The sequence below is a fragment of the Geospiza fortis genome, unplaced genomic scaffold (genome assembly GCF_000277835.1).
Source record: "Geospiza fortis unplaced genomic scaffold, GeoFor_1.0 scaffold452, whole genome shotgun sequence".
In the NCBI taxonomy this organism is placed as follows: domain Eukaryota; kingdom Metazoa; phylum Chordata; class Aves; order Passeriformes; family Thraupidae; genus Geospiza; species Geospiza fortis.
The window spans coordinates 151630-166385 of NW_005054369.1; the positions used below are offsets into that span (position 1 = coordinate 151630).

At 41.0% G+C, this 14756-nt stretch overlaps 1 protein-coding gene across 9 annotated transcripts in view; it reads right to left on the reverse strand.

Moving 5' to 3' along the window:
- Window positions 1–990: 990 nt before the first annotated feature.
- Window positions 991–14756, reverse strand: part of FGFR2 (fibroblast growth factor receptor 2) — a 75141-nt gene continuing 61375 nt past the window's right edge. For 8 of the 9 annotated variants that reach the window (XM_031059871.1, XM_031059868.1, XM_031059872.1 and 5 more), the window contains 7 exons: window positions 14238–14348; window positions 13307–13497; window positions 10273–10395; window positions 8933–9003; window positions 7121–7258; window positions 6223–6328; window positions 991–2750 (listed from right to left, as the gene is read on the reverse strand). In XM_031059871.1, coding sequence (XP_030915731.1) covers window positions 2586–2750; window positions 6223–6328; window positions 7121–7258; window positions 8933–9003; window positions 10273–10395; window positions 13307–13497; window positions 14238–14348 — 905 coding nt within the window. In that variant the 3' untranslated portion in view covers window positions 991–2585. The remainder of the gene's footprint in view (window positions 2751–6222; window positions 6329–7120; window positions 7259–8932; window positions 9004–10272; window positions 10396–13306; window positions 13498–14237; window positions 14349–14756) is intronic. The other variant, XM_031059869.1, reaches the window with a different exon arrangement.

Here is a 14756-nt window from a genome sequence, read left to right on the forward strand (position 1 = left end):
TAAAACAAAATCAGGGCAAGAAAGAAATTTACATTAATTAACAGCACCTTTCCACCACATTTCTGCACGTTTTCATCCTGCTATTTTAAAAAGGTACCAAAGTAGTAGAGATGCACTTAAATTCATTTCAATACAAGCAGAGCAAGATTCAAGATCCTCTGAGAGCCTTGAAAAAAATCTTAAAAGCAGACATGTGTCATTACAACCATTGTGGCTTCTGTCACAGTAGCCACCACTGCTGCTGATTGGAATAGAGGTTGTGGGGAAAGGGAATTATGGTTTCCACTGAAGTCAGTGGGAATCTTCCAATCAGATAATTCTTAATTGAAAACCACCAGTTTTTTTACAGGAACTTTTTTAGGAAGTTCCTTAGGGTTGGCATGGGGTTTTGAGTCAGAGTAGAAAGAGGCAGAAAGGAAGCAAAGAACAGTTTGGTGTCTGGAGCACTTCCAGAGCACGTGGTGAAGAGCACATCCGACATCCCTCTCCAGGCTAACCTGCAGCAAAATGTGACCATAAAGTTCTGCCTCAAGCACAGGCTGTTTTGGGGTGTCTTCCTTCTTCCTCCAAGATTAATAAAAAAAAAAAAAGGAAAAAAAAAAACAGAAAACTTTTAGACTCTTCCCATGATGCCAACCTTCCCCATTTCCATCTGTTATGATTTTTTTTTAAATTTCCCATGCAAATGGTCCTCCAGCCTCCCCTGAATGAATCAGAAACCTCACTAATTAAAGGATACAACCTAAATAAAAAGAGAACATACTTTGGGTCTACATTATGAACACCTCAAGCCATTTTCCATCAAAGACTGTACATATGTTTACTCAAATAACCCATGCTATTCATGAGTAGACATTTTACAGAGGCAAAAGCATTATTCCTGAAAGGATTGCTTTGTAATATAGGATCTATGATAAGGTCTAAAGGAAGCTTTTCTGGACGTGTTCCATCGCTTGATGTTCAGGAAACCATTTTGTATGACACAAAGGATTAGGAAAAATAAGCTGCATGACATTTATTTTGTAATTTTAACATTAATATCTGTAGAAACATTTTATTGTCAGTACAAAAGTTAACAGATTTTAATACTTATTTTACCCAATTAAAAAATTATTTAAAAAAAACCCAAAAACAAAACAAACACACCACCACATTAAACAGTGAAATTTGCATTCATATTCCATGGCCATATCAATGTGAATGTTCTGAAAGTAAAAATACAAGATTCTGTAAAAAAGATGCAAACAACAGTGATATTCTAGCAGAGGCCAGTGCTACACCTACTGTTATGGAATGGTTCAGAAGGAAATACTGGAGTCAGCATGAATTAATCCCCTAAAAAGATGCTGATATTCCTATGGCAAGCTGTCATTATAAACAACTTCTCTCTTTTTAACTTAAGTTACAATAGAGGGATAAAGGCAAAAGATCCAGGCCAAAAGGTCTGGAACCTATTATCCAACTGAGGCAAGAGAATTGTAGATAATTTGATGCATGTGCAACTCAGGGTAGAAGCTCAGCTCCTTTTAGAGCAGTCTGTTGTGCTGTGGCTATAGATCAATTCATGTCTCTCCTTACTTTAAGAACCTTCTTCAAAATGTCCTTTATTTTCTTTCTTTTTTTTTTTTTTTTTGGAGTGGAACAACTCTGCTTTTTGGACCTTAAAGGAAAAAGACTTTCTTGTTAAAGGATTTGGTTGTGATAAGAATAATCATCTGACACTGCAGTTTTTAAACACAAATAAATCAAAAGTTTAATTTCTCCAAATTAGTTATATACTGTAAATATTTCTTTTCTTAAAGATCTGAAAACTAGTAAAGTCTGAGCAATATATCTACTAGTCCTCTGTGCTGCCTGCATAGAAATGCCATTTAAATTACAAAAACACAACAACCCTATAAACGATTAACTGTTTTGTACATTACCAATTAGTTAATAAATTAATGATATACCATTTTCCCTGAAAGCAAAGTATTTTCCACCTTTGGATGGTGAAAATTAAGAAATTCTGTGTAAGAACAGCATTTAGCAAATAGCTGTTAAAAAAGAGACTAATTTGCTAGGTGGATTGGGACATCCATTTTTTAAATCAATACAAAAAATAATTCATTGTAAATATATATAATATATATTTATACATATTTTTGAATATATTTACATACATCCAGCACCTATATACTGCATTTGTGCTCTGTAAGTGTGTGCCAACATATATTTTCTCCAAATATTACAAAATAAACAAGAAAGGCAGACCCAGAGTTTGCCTCAAGTCCAACCGGTCCATTGTACAAACAAAGTCTGTTGCAGCTCACAGGAAGCCAGAAAAGTGATAGCAATGGGTATCTAGACACAGCTCATAAACATTCTTCTTTCTTGGGAACATCTGAAAGCTGCAAGTGATGAGAATCTTTATGTTGGTTCTGACCGCTTTCCTCCAAATATTTTTTTCCTTTTTTCGTCTCTCTTTTCTTTTTCTTTTTTTTCCGCATTTCCTATGTACAAGCAGAAACATGAAGGTCCTGGAGGAAAGCTTTAGCTTTGCATACGGTAGGTAGCTTGATGCTCTTGCCTCTTTGCTCCTCTTTTCATGTTTTCACACTCCCATTCATGTGCTGGTACTTGGGGAGACAAGGTTCGTAAGGCATCGGGTCGGGGGAGAACACGGAGTCGTCCCCCGAGGAACACGAGCTCCTCGTGTCGGGGTAGCTGGGTGAATACTGTTCCAGAGGTCCACTGAGGTCCAGATACTCCTGTGGCAAGAGGAATAAAACCAGTTTTTAGTCGGTGAAGAGAGCTCACAATAAAATGTCACCGCTGCGCGGATTCTGGAAGAGAGCGGTTTGAGAATGACGCTCACTCACTGTGAATCAGCTGCGTTCAAAACTGCCTTGTTGCCTAAATACCTCATAAAACAAGGAGCTCGACTAGGGGAAGAAAAAACAAGCCAATAACACGGTATTTTCTGAAGTCCAACATCACCAGCATTAGCTGTGTCAGTGGGAATAAACATGGCAACCACATCAAAAGAGGGCTTTTCACTCGCAATGATAAAAATGAAATCTCATCCTAAAGAGAACCATTTTTCTTTAGCACATGGTAGTGATTTGGAGAGGGAAAGACGCTTCCAACTTTGTATGCCTTTGGTCACTTTGAATCTCTGTTTTATATTCTGTGATATTAAATTTGTGTTTCAACATGCAGTGGCATACGTGCAAAAAAGATCTGAAGGAAAAACAAAATCAAATTCACACGATTTGGGTTTTTGACACCATATATTTGTGTCTTGTGTGTCCCAGAGTAGCCATGACCGAAGCAGTCATTAAAAAAGGAAATATCATCTGCTGAATCCAAGTTTTGGGTTAAGGCTCTTTTGCTAGAAACAACAGTTTTGGCAAGAGAATAAAGTTATTTTTCCCCTTGAAATGTTCCTTCTCTTTCAACTTCTAAAGGCAGCTGCATTCATTTAAATGCAATCTCTTCATTTGCTAAACCACAAGTCATGATCGTACTGACGAGATGAGTCTTCCACCTCAGTCAGTATTTTATGCTGCTGTGCTTAGGTTTGGGGTAATTTAGTCCTTTGGCTAACATTCCTTTTTTAAGTCAGAGGTTCAGTCATTACCATCTTAGAGTTTAAAAATGGTCACCATTTTAAAAGGAGGGTGTGGTATGTTTTAAAATGCTGGAAAATTTAATAGAGACCAAAAGGAGGGAGTTTGGATCTATTGATTACTGGCTATGTGGCTGCCCAGGCTCTTGAAAAATCCACAAGGGGAATCCTTTTACATATTTGTGGATTAGAAAATCAGCCCTATGTGAGCAGAAATAATCAGACATTTTCTAAATAGACAGAAGAAGAAAGGATCCCAGTCTTTGAAGAACCAGGACTTTCCCGGGGCTATCAGACACGGCTCATCATATCAGAAGACTTGATGTAACTCAGATATGAATTCAGTATTGAGGATAGGGTCCTTATCCAGTGTCAATAGCCAGAGTCACACCAAGGGGCACAAGAACAAAGCACCACAGCCATGAGGCTGACTCCTGGGGACTTCTGCTCATGTGGACCACAGAAACATGGGAATGAGAGTCTTTTGGGGAAAATAACCCAGCAAGAAAACACATAAAAACCCAACAAGCGATGATTCAACATGGAAAAGAGTGAGGTGTGACTATTTAAGCAGAAATCATTACTTGCACAAAAGCAGAAGAAATTATTGGCTGCCCCAGCAAAACAAGTTGTTGGGTAAACCAGACTGAGCCAGGGTTATTCTGGGGGGAAAGGCAGAGGACAAGCAGAAGTGAGGACCTGCACTTCAGGAAAACCACACAGTTTACACAGAATCAGAGATCTCCAAAGCTGTGGAGGAAAATGGGACACGTTGGAGCTCTCAGGAGACACCGAGATGACGACAAGCGCTCGGGAACATGAAACGCACTGCAAAGACAAGTGGAATGATTTGCTTTCGATGTCCAGGGTAAATAGGACAAAAGCAATATCTGATGTTGAAAGATTAGAGATTAGGAAAACAAAGCAACAGGCTGTCCAGAGGCGATGCCGAAATACAGCAGTGGAGATGTGTGAGGACAAGTTACATAAACATCTGTCAGGAATGACAAACGTATAGTGGGCCCTGCCATAGGCCCATCAGATGGACTGGATGTGTTCCTAAGCTTTTTCCAGACGTTTTTTCCTATGATTCTAGTCTAAAGTAATTTACATAACCCTAAAGGCCTTTTCAGGTTAACTTTGAGATCATTCCAGGTCTATGAGCAGTACGGGGTTGGGAAGGCTCGACGGTTAAACACACGCAAGAAAGAAAGCAATATCCTTTCCCAGGCTTGGAATTGCAGCCCAGAACCTCCCTCTTGAATTTGCAAACACGTATCCAGTCCAAGCCACCCAGCACTCTGCAGTGGCAGCCAGCCCACCTCCAACTGGTCTTGTGAAATCATGTATGAAGTAGGCAGGAAAAGATGCAGGGAGTGCTGGATGAGGTGAAAATGGTAACAGGACACAAGGCTACATCCATGGCTCCAGGGAGAGAGCATATTCCTTCGTATCTCACCCTGAAGGTGCCACTTTTTAGAGAAAGCCTTAAAAACAGAACCCAGATAAATTTACCGCTGCTACTGAAGCCAAAGAATCTTTTTCAACCAGCTCTACTGGGCAAATGATGATCATAAAAAACGCCACCTCTTTACTCAGGTTCTCCTGTCATCTCCATTGTGAAAAGGCTTTCCCAAAGCTGCTCCACAATCCATTTTTTATTTCTCTAACAATTCAAAAAAATTAGAACATAATGTTGAAGAGCCACATAGAGTGATTCAAATCTTTTTTTTTTTTGACAAAGAAGCAATAACGAATACCAAAATCTTGTTTTGAAATGGTCAAATCCAGCTGTTGCAACTTTCCTGTGTAACTGCTTTGTTCTTTTTTTGCTCCCATTAAACATTTCATTTCTCAGAAATAATAGGAGTTTGTAGAATATTTCTGGGACACCAAGTGTTGTCTCTCAAAAGAAATCTCCACCAAAAGAATCAACATTTCCATCACTTGTGACTTTCCTCAAAGGTGCACGTGGTTCAGTGATAAGAGCACTGATTCCTGTGTGAATACCCTAATCAGTGTGTTCCTTGCTAAAACTAATAATATCTCAGACCTCTGAAAGAAAGCTCTTCAAATAAAGCCTTCCTGCATTCACATAGCCCAACCTGAAGCAGTGCTAGGCAGGACCTTTGGATAATTGGATGGCTGTTTGCACATCCCCCGTGGGTCCTCATTCCCTCCACAGAGAGCTATTGCAGTGAACCTAATTCACTCTCAGACACATCATCTGAAATCTGCCATTGACAGTTTCTCCTCTCCTGACCTACATAGCATGGCTGGGAATCAAACTGAGCCAGCAAATGAGAACCACAAGGAACTCCACATCCCTCACGTGCCGCCCCTCGACACCAAAAACATCCAGAGATGCAGCGAGAAACAAACAAAAACTCCTCAAAGATGTGTTTCTTTTTAGTTACATAATTCCAGGCATAATGGCAGGAGAGCCAGAATTTCATAGGATACACAGCTTAGCTGCGTGTAACCTCAGAGGACAATGACAAACAGAATAAGGAGTGAACTTGAGCAAGATTTCATAATTGAATAAATTCCATCTGTCCCCTGAACCATTTTTCCTGATCAGCAGCTTGTGGGGGGGGAGACAATTTACCTACCTCATTAGTTGTGAGAGTGAGAATCCGATCCAAGTCCTCCACCAACTGTTTGAAAGTGGGTCTGTGAGAAGGCACAGCATGCCAGCAATCTCTCATCATCATATAGCTGGAAGAAACACACATTTGCTTGGCTTAATTAAAATCACACATCCTCCTCACAAACCTTTCCGTGCACAGTCAGGGCTGCCCTTCCCAAGGAAAGCAGTGAGCACACACAGCTCTGCTCATGGAACACTGAAAACCCCACTGAAATCCTGACCAACACTCCCTTTCTCAGAGGGTTTTCCTACTCCTGTCTCTCCCTTGCTCAGTGTCTAAATTACCTTTTTGTGGGCCCAATTCTGTGGCCCAGCAACTTCAAAGGTATTAAATGACAATATTTTTTACGTGTCAGGGATTGCAATCTTTGTGAAGAAATTAAAATGCAAAAAAAATTTAAATATAGTTAAGGTCTGTATTGGAAGATCTGAAATCACACTCCCCACAACACCAGGAGATAATGCTGTGTTAACACAGGAGTTCTCAGATGTATTTTGTTACGTATAAATGCAGCCTGGTGTACCTCACCTTTGATTAGTGGTATGTGCAACATTTATGAATTTCCATGTTAGTAACATTAAAATCAAATAAATTTGGGTATAAAAAAACTGACAGAGCCTGGCTTGCAGATGATTTCTTCTTTCTGCAATAGGATCACAGCAGGGTGTGCAAAGAAGCATGCTCTGCCAAACATTTCCTGAAATCCTTCCCATACCTTTTCCTTACACATCTATACCCTCACAAATATCCTGAATTTTAGAGTTCTGAAAGTGTTTGATTCTTCTGGGGGTAGCCCTGAACACATGAACTCAGCACAGCTGTGCCCTTCACCCCTGGCACAGCAAACCAGGCTCCTTACAGCTCGTTGGTGCAGTTGGCAGGTTTATCCATCCGGTGCCCTTCTTTAAGCAGCTTAAAAAGTTCCTCCACTGGGATTCCTGGGTAGGGTGACCCTCCTAAGGTGAAGATCTCCCACATTAACACACCAAATGACCAACTGCAAATCAAAGAGAAAACTGCATTAGTAAACCTGCCTGGAAACAGGGAATCCATCCCTCCTAGAGGTGTTTAAACCAGGTCTGCCCGCCCAGAGCAGGACAGGGATCTGGGAAGTGCACCAGATGGAAGGACAGCAATTAGGACAGGGACTGACCCCAGCATGTTCCCAAATACCCTCTTTTCCTCTGTCTGGTGTGCTCTGTACTGCCCAGCACTGCATCTTCAGCCCAGCTGGGGTGCAATTATGTGGCAGGATATTTTGGAAAAAGCAGACTGTTCAAAACAAAAATATTTTGCGTCACCCTGCCTTTCTTTTTTTTTTTTTTTCTCTTTTGTTGCTAACTTCTGCTAGGAAATGAAGGGGGATAATTTTTCAGCCAGTTTTCCTGCCTCGTCCTGCCTGGCTGGCAAGCTGGGGCTCTGTGGCAGGCAGCTGTGCCAGGTGAGCACCAGCACAGAGCCTGCACTGGCCCCCCAGCTCCTCTGCAGCGCCATATTTTAGTAAACTGTTTTCACAAACTTACAATAATATTATCTTTAGCCATCTTCAAAGCCACCATGGGTCCAAGAGTCTCCAAGCCCCAGCACTGAAATCCTCGTGTTCCCTGGCTGCTGAGGAGCTCAGGCTGACTCTCAGATCCGAGCCAGTGAAGCGGTTTACTTCACATTCACTTAAATATTTTGCCAAGATGTTATTTTAAAACACCAGTTTGATTCACCCTTAACCTGTGTATATAGTTTCCTTTGTAAATGATGTAGAGATTGCAGGAAACGCCTCAGCAAATGATTTTCTTAAGGAGAGAGCAGCTTGGAAACTGCACCCAGGTTAAAGGAAGAGGAGATACTTATTTTCTCCATCCTGCCTTTTTCCTTTTTAACCCTGCACTGACTTGCATAACCTTTTGCTCCTCTGCTGGGAAGCATCCAGCCCTTTACAGTTAATAGCTTTTCTTGGAGAAATAAAAAACAGAATCTTCATCTGTATTGCATAAGAAATAAATGTCTACTTCAAGCACACAGAACTGTAATAGGAAGCAGAATAAACCCTGAGCAGTTGCATCAGCCAGTGGCTCTGTGCACACATTAAAAAGAGTTTTGAAGTGTCAGAGTCCAATGATTTCCTATTACATGTGAAGTACTGCTGGGAAGCAACTCCACTTCTGAAAATCAGAGAAAACTTTTCCAGCGTACCCAGCCTACGTTTTATTGCACTGAATCTCAGCACCGATTTTTATAAGAAGTCTTGAGGAACTTTCTCTTTTTTTGTCGTTCTTTTCTCTCTCTCCTTTTATTTTTTTTAAACCTGAAGGAAGTCCAGAGCATGTCAAAAGGCAAGCAAATTAGATAGACTCTTTGTAGCTGCACATCCGTAAATAAGTTCAAGGGGGGAAACTTCCGCAGTGACAGAAGGAGGTTAGCATTTTCCACCTTTCATGTGCTTTGAAGCTGGGCAGATTAGTAACAGAGCACTGGTTAGCAGTCTACCATAAAATCCTCACTTTCTAAGGGCAAGTCCTGTTCCATCTATTAATATGTGAAACAGAATGAAAACTCTTAAAGGTAAAGGAAAACAGCAAAACATATATGAAATACCCCAAATTTTAACAAACACAAAGCAAAACAAGCCCTCCCTTTCCCATCCCCAAAACCCCATCGAAATCAGGCCACTTACACATCACTTTGATGTGTGTAAACTCTGTCAAACAGAGCTTCTGGAGCCATCCACTTTACTGGAAGCCGTCCCTGTGAGTTGGGAGAGGAAGAGGAATTAAAATGGCAGCAATTTGCAGGATGATTTCTCTAAGAGCTGTCTGCTAAAGCAACCAGCACATAATTTACCTTGAACATTTTCAGTGAGAGAACAGAATGATGGGCTAAAGTACAGAGAGTGTTATAAACATGGATACAGGCATTGACTATAAAATGAAAAGCAATTAAGAGTTCCCAAAAATTTCCCAGACTGCTTGCTAGGAGAATGGTAGGATAAGAAGATCAAAATCAAAAGTATCATTCTGCTATGGCTCTTTAAAGATAAAAAACCCCACAATTAATAAACTTCTGAAAAACAAGCCAGCCTGCAAAAATAAATTGATTACTAAACCCAAGAATTTTGTTTTCCTGTCCCAAAGCTCACAGTCAGAGCTGCCTGTTGCTTTGCACACACAGAGCTGAGAATTGCACTGGGTCTGAAATGAAGAAGGTTCAATCCCCTCCAACACTGCTGTACATGGTGGTTCTGGCTTCTGGAAGTAGGCAGAAGTTACCATTAAAATGCCACTAATCACTTAGTGATTTTCATAAATAAGCCACTTAACATGATTGTTAATAAGAAGCCATATTTATACAAATAAAATCTGTAGAACTCAACGAGTTCTGGAGAGTTCCCATCAAAACCCAAGCGCAGCTCAGCAGGACCTTAAGAGATCTCCTGAGGAGGTGTCAGGAGTTCAAACCAGGTATCAATGCTACAACTCAAATGTTTTATATTTCTGATTTGGTGCAGGCTAAGCAGCAAAACAGTGACAGTATGGGGAGTAAAATAAACTTTCTCTATCTCTAGCTCCACTTTGAGATCACCATCACAACCTGTAACAAGCTAAGTACAAGCACAGGCTGAAGGCTGAATGTGACATCACCACAAGTAAAGAGGATTTTTATTGTGGTTGTTGCTGGCATTGTTTGTATTGCAAGATCCTAGGCTGGGTGCTAAACCAGCTGGGATCAGCATGAATATTTCCAATTATTACAACTGACTGGAGTCGGGGACACAATAAAAAGTTATTGTATTTCAGCATTTCTAATCCTCCAATATGCAGCCTCTTTGCTTATCTTTTTAACCAACTATCCCTGTAAGAGGAGACAGAAATGCTCATGTCCTTGATCCCTGCTTTTTTGTCTGGGATGAAAAGTGAGTCTGCTGTACAAGAAGCCCATTAACTTTACAACCATAGCTCTGAAATGAATCACTGAAAGAAACACTTGTTTCCAGAGATTAGAAAACCATCCACTTACATTAGTAGTCTTTTTATAATAATCTATATTGTTGATGTCTCTGGCTAAACCAAAGTCTGCTATTTTCATGACATTGTTTTCCGTTACCAAAACATTTCTTGCGGCCAAGTCTCGATGGATGCACTGGAAACAAAAAAGAAGAAAAAAAACAGCTCACTGAAATAAACTGCAGCAAAAGTGGAAGAGCCTCAACACCACTAAATGTCCTTTATAGATTTTAACCTAAATGACCAGGTGGGAAAGCCACACATTCACTACAAGCCTGTGAAATATGATTTTCTTAATTATTGCAATCCATCCTCTCAGCTGCTGCTTTGCTTCCAAGCTGAAAAATGGTCCTAAGAAGTGTCTTAGAAAGTCTCCTGGTCTGCTTAAATTTTTTATTTTTGCTAAGGCTGAAAGCTGGGTGGTGACCCAGGTTGTGCCAAGCATTTTGTGATGTATTCGTCTTTACATGTGCCCAGGTCCAGGTATAGCAGTTTCATCAGAAATACTGCAAATGAACATTTTTATTGTGTGGCTTCTCTTAAATTATATTGTCTCACCAGAGATAAAAGCTGGCATCCAGTCTGAACCAGTGCAACTGTTTTTAATAGTAAAGATATTAATATAATTGTGAGCAGGATGTCTAGGGTGTGTATAATTATTTAGACCACAAGATTATAAAAATGCAATTATGAAAATTAAAAAAAAAAAAACAACAAAACAATCAGGGTTTGACTGTTTGTTTTTAAGACAGTTTTGATACGGAAACTAAACCTATTACCTCCTGGGAGATGTTTCCTTCATGTCAGCATTATCCTGACACTGAGGGGACTCTGTGACTGCTCTGGGTGTTATTCCTGTGTTCAAGCAGCTCTATTAGGGTTGATACAAGGTGGCAGTGAGGGCATGGTAAGAAACACCTCACTTTGAATCCCAGCAGGATATTTTATTTATTTTCAACTTTAATATATTTTTTCCCTCCTCAGTTTTGGATAACTCTTGACATTGTATGTTTTATTTCAATATGTGCATAGACACACTACAAAAAGCTATACAACAGTATTTTTTCTCGCTCTTTTCTTGCCCCAGCAAACTGCTGAGATCTATTATCCCACGTGGGTAAAATGAAGCCTCTGCTCCTCACTGCTCTTTTCTCGCCCCAGCTGAGAGTCTATTATCCCACATGGGTAAAATGAAGCCTCTGCTCCTCACTGGGTTAGCCATGGGGAACTGCCAGGAAAAACCTGCTCCAGCAATGCCTTCAGGAGCACAGGACCAGCCAACAGTGCACGATTTCTGCATCCCATCAGTCCTCTAACTCAGCACCAGCAATGCTGGGGTGGCAGAAACAACATGGGCCAAGCTTCCTACTTTTATCATCCATCCAACCTTGGAAATGGGATACTGGTTCTAAGTACAACTGCCTGTAAGGCAAAAACTTCTTGTGAGGCAAAGGGTAGGTGAACAAACATCACCTTCACCATTTTCTTTATTGAAGTCTCAGCGAGCCCCTTTATTGGGCTGAAATAACAAGAACACTCCCTTCTCACAGCTCATGCATGATGGCAATAGCATGAGAAGAGCAGCTCTCTTATTATTCCAGCTCAGTAAATGGATCCCTAAGGGCAGAGGAACGGGTGAAATACAAACAGAAGTGGTGGGATATCTGGAGCACAGGAATGCACAGCTCTGCTCTGGGCTGCCCCTGCTCTCCCTCTGCCTTGGGCAATGCCTCTCAATCTGGCCAGCTCAGCAGAGCACCAACCAAGAGCTTTTGCAAACAGAAAAGGCTGCAGTGGCTCTTGGGAGTGTCCTACAGCAGCACTTCAGAGCTCCTCAGGAGGACACTTGCTCTCAAGATGGCTGATGAAAAGATTTATGTTTTCCTTTCACATCAGCTCTGTTTTCTTGAGACCTGGCTCACTGCCAGGCAGGAGTTGCAATAATTTCAGAGAGAGATATCCTGAGGTGTGTCACCTAATCAATACCCCTGCTTTACTGCATTAGAAGAGTTGTGCCTTGCTGTCATGCACGTCACCCTGCTGAGCTAAGATTTACTGTTTCAAAACAAAAAGAATAAAAGCAAAATTAAACCTGGATTCCCTCTTTTCCCCAACCTCCACAAGTGCAGAAAAAACAATAACAAAATCATGACTCCACACAACAGGAATGGAGGGTAACACTCAGCCCTGGTCTTTGGTTAAAAACAGCTCCATACTTGGGAGTGGACATGACTGGAAATCTGTATAAATCCCACTAACCACTCCACACCCTGCAGGAAGTACTTATCACTGCTATCTGCTGCTCTGGTTTAGCCTTGGGGTCCAAACATCACTCAGGGTACCCAGCATGGCTCAGCCACTAAGCCACAGTATGTTTACAGAGTTAGTTATACTGGGCTATTTAAGGTTTTATAACCATGATTTAATCAAAATGCTGGTTAAGAAGAAATGTTTGAAGACAGGCTTTAGAATTAAGTGTCTGGGGACATGACAGGATAAATAAATTCTTTCAACCAGCTCACTTTCCTGAAACACCAGTTTACAGTAAAGTGTATAATTCAAGTGACTAATACCCTCCACTTATTTTTGCCTCTTCTGCCCACTCTTTTTGCCCTGCTGACATGGGTCTTCTCAACCCTGCCTGTTGTTATTCTGTAAGCCCTTTCAGCCACTGAAATCATTTGTTTTACACCACGATGTGAAAGGATTTGGTTGGTTTGACTGGAAATAGGAGGCAAACAGAGCCTGCTGCCTCATGGGAGGAGTGATGTGAATTGTGTAACCAAGTGACCACCTGTGCTCCTGCATTCAAACTGCAGAATTTACTTTAAATGATCCACTCTGGGTCTCATTTCAGCAATACTGCTAAACAAAGATGAAAAACCTTTTTAAGTGCATGAATTTTCCCACTGATCTGCAGGGCTCTGGATTACACAACCTCCCGGAGGTTGGGAGGCTCCTCCTCCCAGCAAACTCCTGAACGCGAACGAGACGAGCGCAAAATCAAACTGAGAAAGAAAGCCCTGTATTTGCAGATTTCCACCTACTTTTTGGGAAGCCAGGTACTCCATGCCTCGTGCCAGCTGGTAGGTGCAGGACACCAGGTCCTTGAATGTCATCTGCTCCTCGGGCACCCTGTTGATGTCAAAGGAGTACTCCATGCCGGGCGGGCGGCGCGCGCGCAGGTACTCCCGCAGGTTCCCCTTGGAAGCATATTCCACTATCACATACAAAGGACCTGGGCATGAAAAGAGCCATGGCAAAAGCAGGGTCAGGTACCAGGGTAAAGTGTCTTTTTTGTAAAAAAAGCTTTTAGTGTGCTGTAATTAATTAAATTAATCGATGAAATGTGAAAATGGCAAGCACCGCTTTAAAAAATAAAAAGTAAAAGGTTTGGATATGGGGAAGTGATTTCTCAAAGCTCCACAGCAGGAGCGACAGAGCCAAAACTAGTTCTTTAAAGTCCCTAAACCCTGCCCCAGTGCCTGTTCCTTTCAGACCATGCCATGTACTGAAAAACAAATATTTTCAATTAAAAAATAGTCTGAGATCTCCAAAGGAAAGGCACTTCTTAATTTTTTTTTTAATTTCCAGAGTGTTATGCCATTCTGCATCACTTTATGTAATTAGTTTTTTCAGGAATGAAAGTACTCATTTCAAATATGTGGGGTGCAAGTTCTCCTAAAGCAGAGCTGACAATTCAGAACAGCAGACTCGGGTAAAGGCCCTGCAAAAGGTCATTTGTTCCTTACAGCAAGGGATTAGAGAGTTTGCATATGATACAGGATCCTTTCTCATATTAAGGCTGCAACTATAATGAGAAACAGAAGTTAAAATATTGCTGTTAAGCTAAAGAAATACCTAAAAATCCTATCACGGCATGACTGCTTCCTTAAAACCTCTTGAAAAATTATGATTAATGAGACTTTCACAGACCTGTTGGAAAGTCCTGGTTTACTTTTTCTTTTCTCTACTCACCATCCTGGGTACAGGCTCCAAGAAGATTGATGATATTTTTATGCTTCCCAATCATCTTCATCATCTCCATCTCTGACACCAGGTCAGACAGGTCTTTTTCTGTGGCATCATCTGTAGAAGACACAGGTTCAGTTCATAAATTTTAGTGTGCCAGCCTCAGCTTCAGTAAGGCTCATCAGCTGGTGTAAAATATGTGTGACTCAAAATGCAAAAGATGGGATTTGCTTTCCAGTTTACACTGCACATCGTATATTATGGCCTGTCAAAAAATAGTCTCAGCCTCTTTGGAGGACTGACCAACTCTTCAGTGTTATTATGTAAAGTAGCAGCACAGCAAGCTCAGAGATAAAAAAGCACAGCAAGACCAGACATAAAAAAGCTGTCCTTAGCTATCAAACCTCCAATAACCCTGCCTTTCCTGCAAACTAACCTTACAATTAAATTCAAAATAAATTGGTACCAAGCACCTGGACTGAATGGGCTCAGATCTACACAAAGATAAACTAATAAACTGAAAGC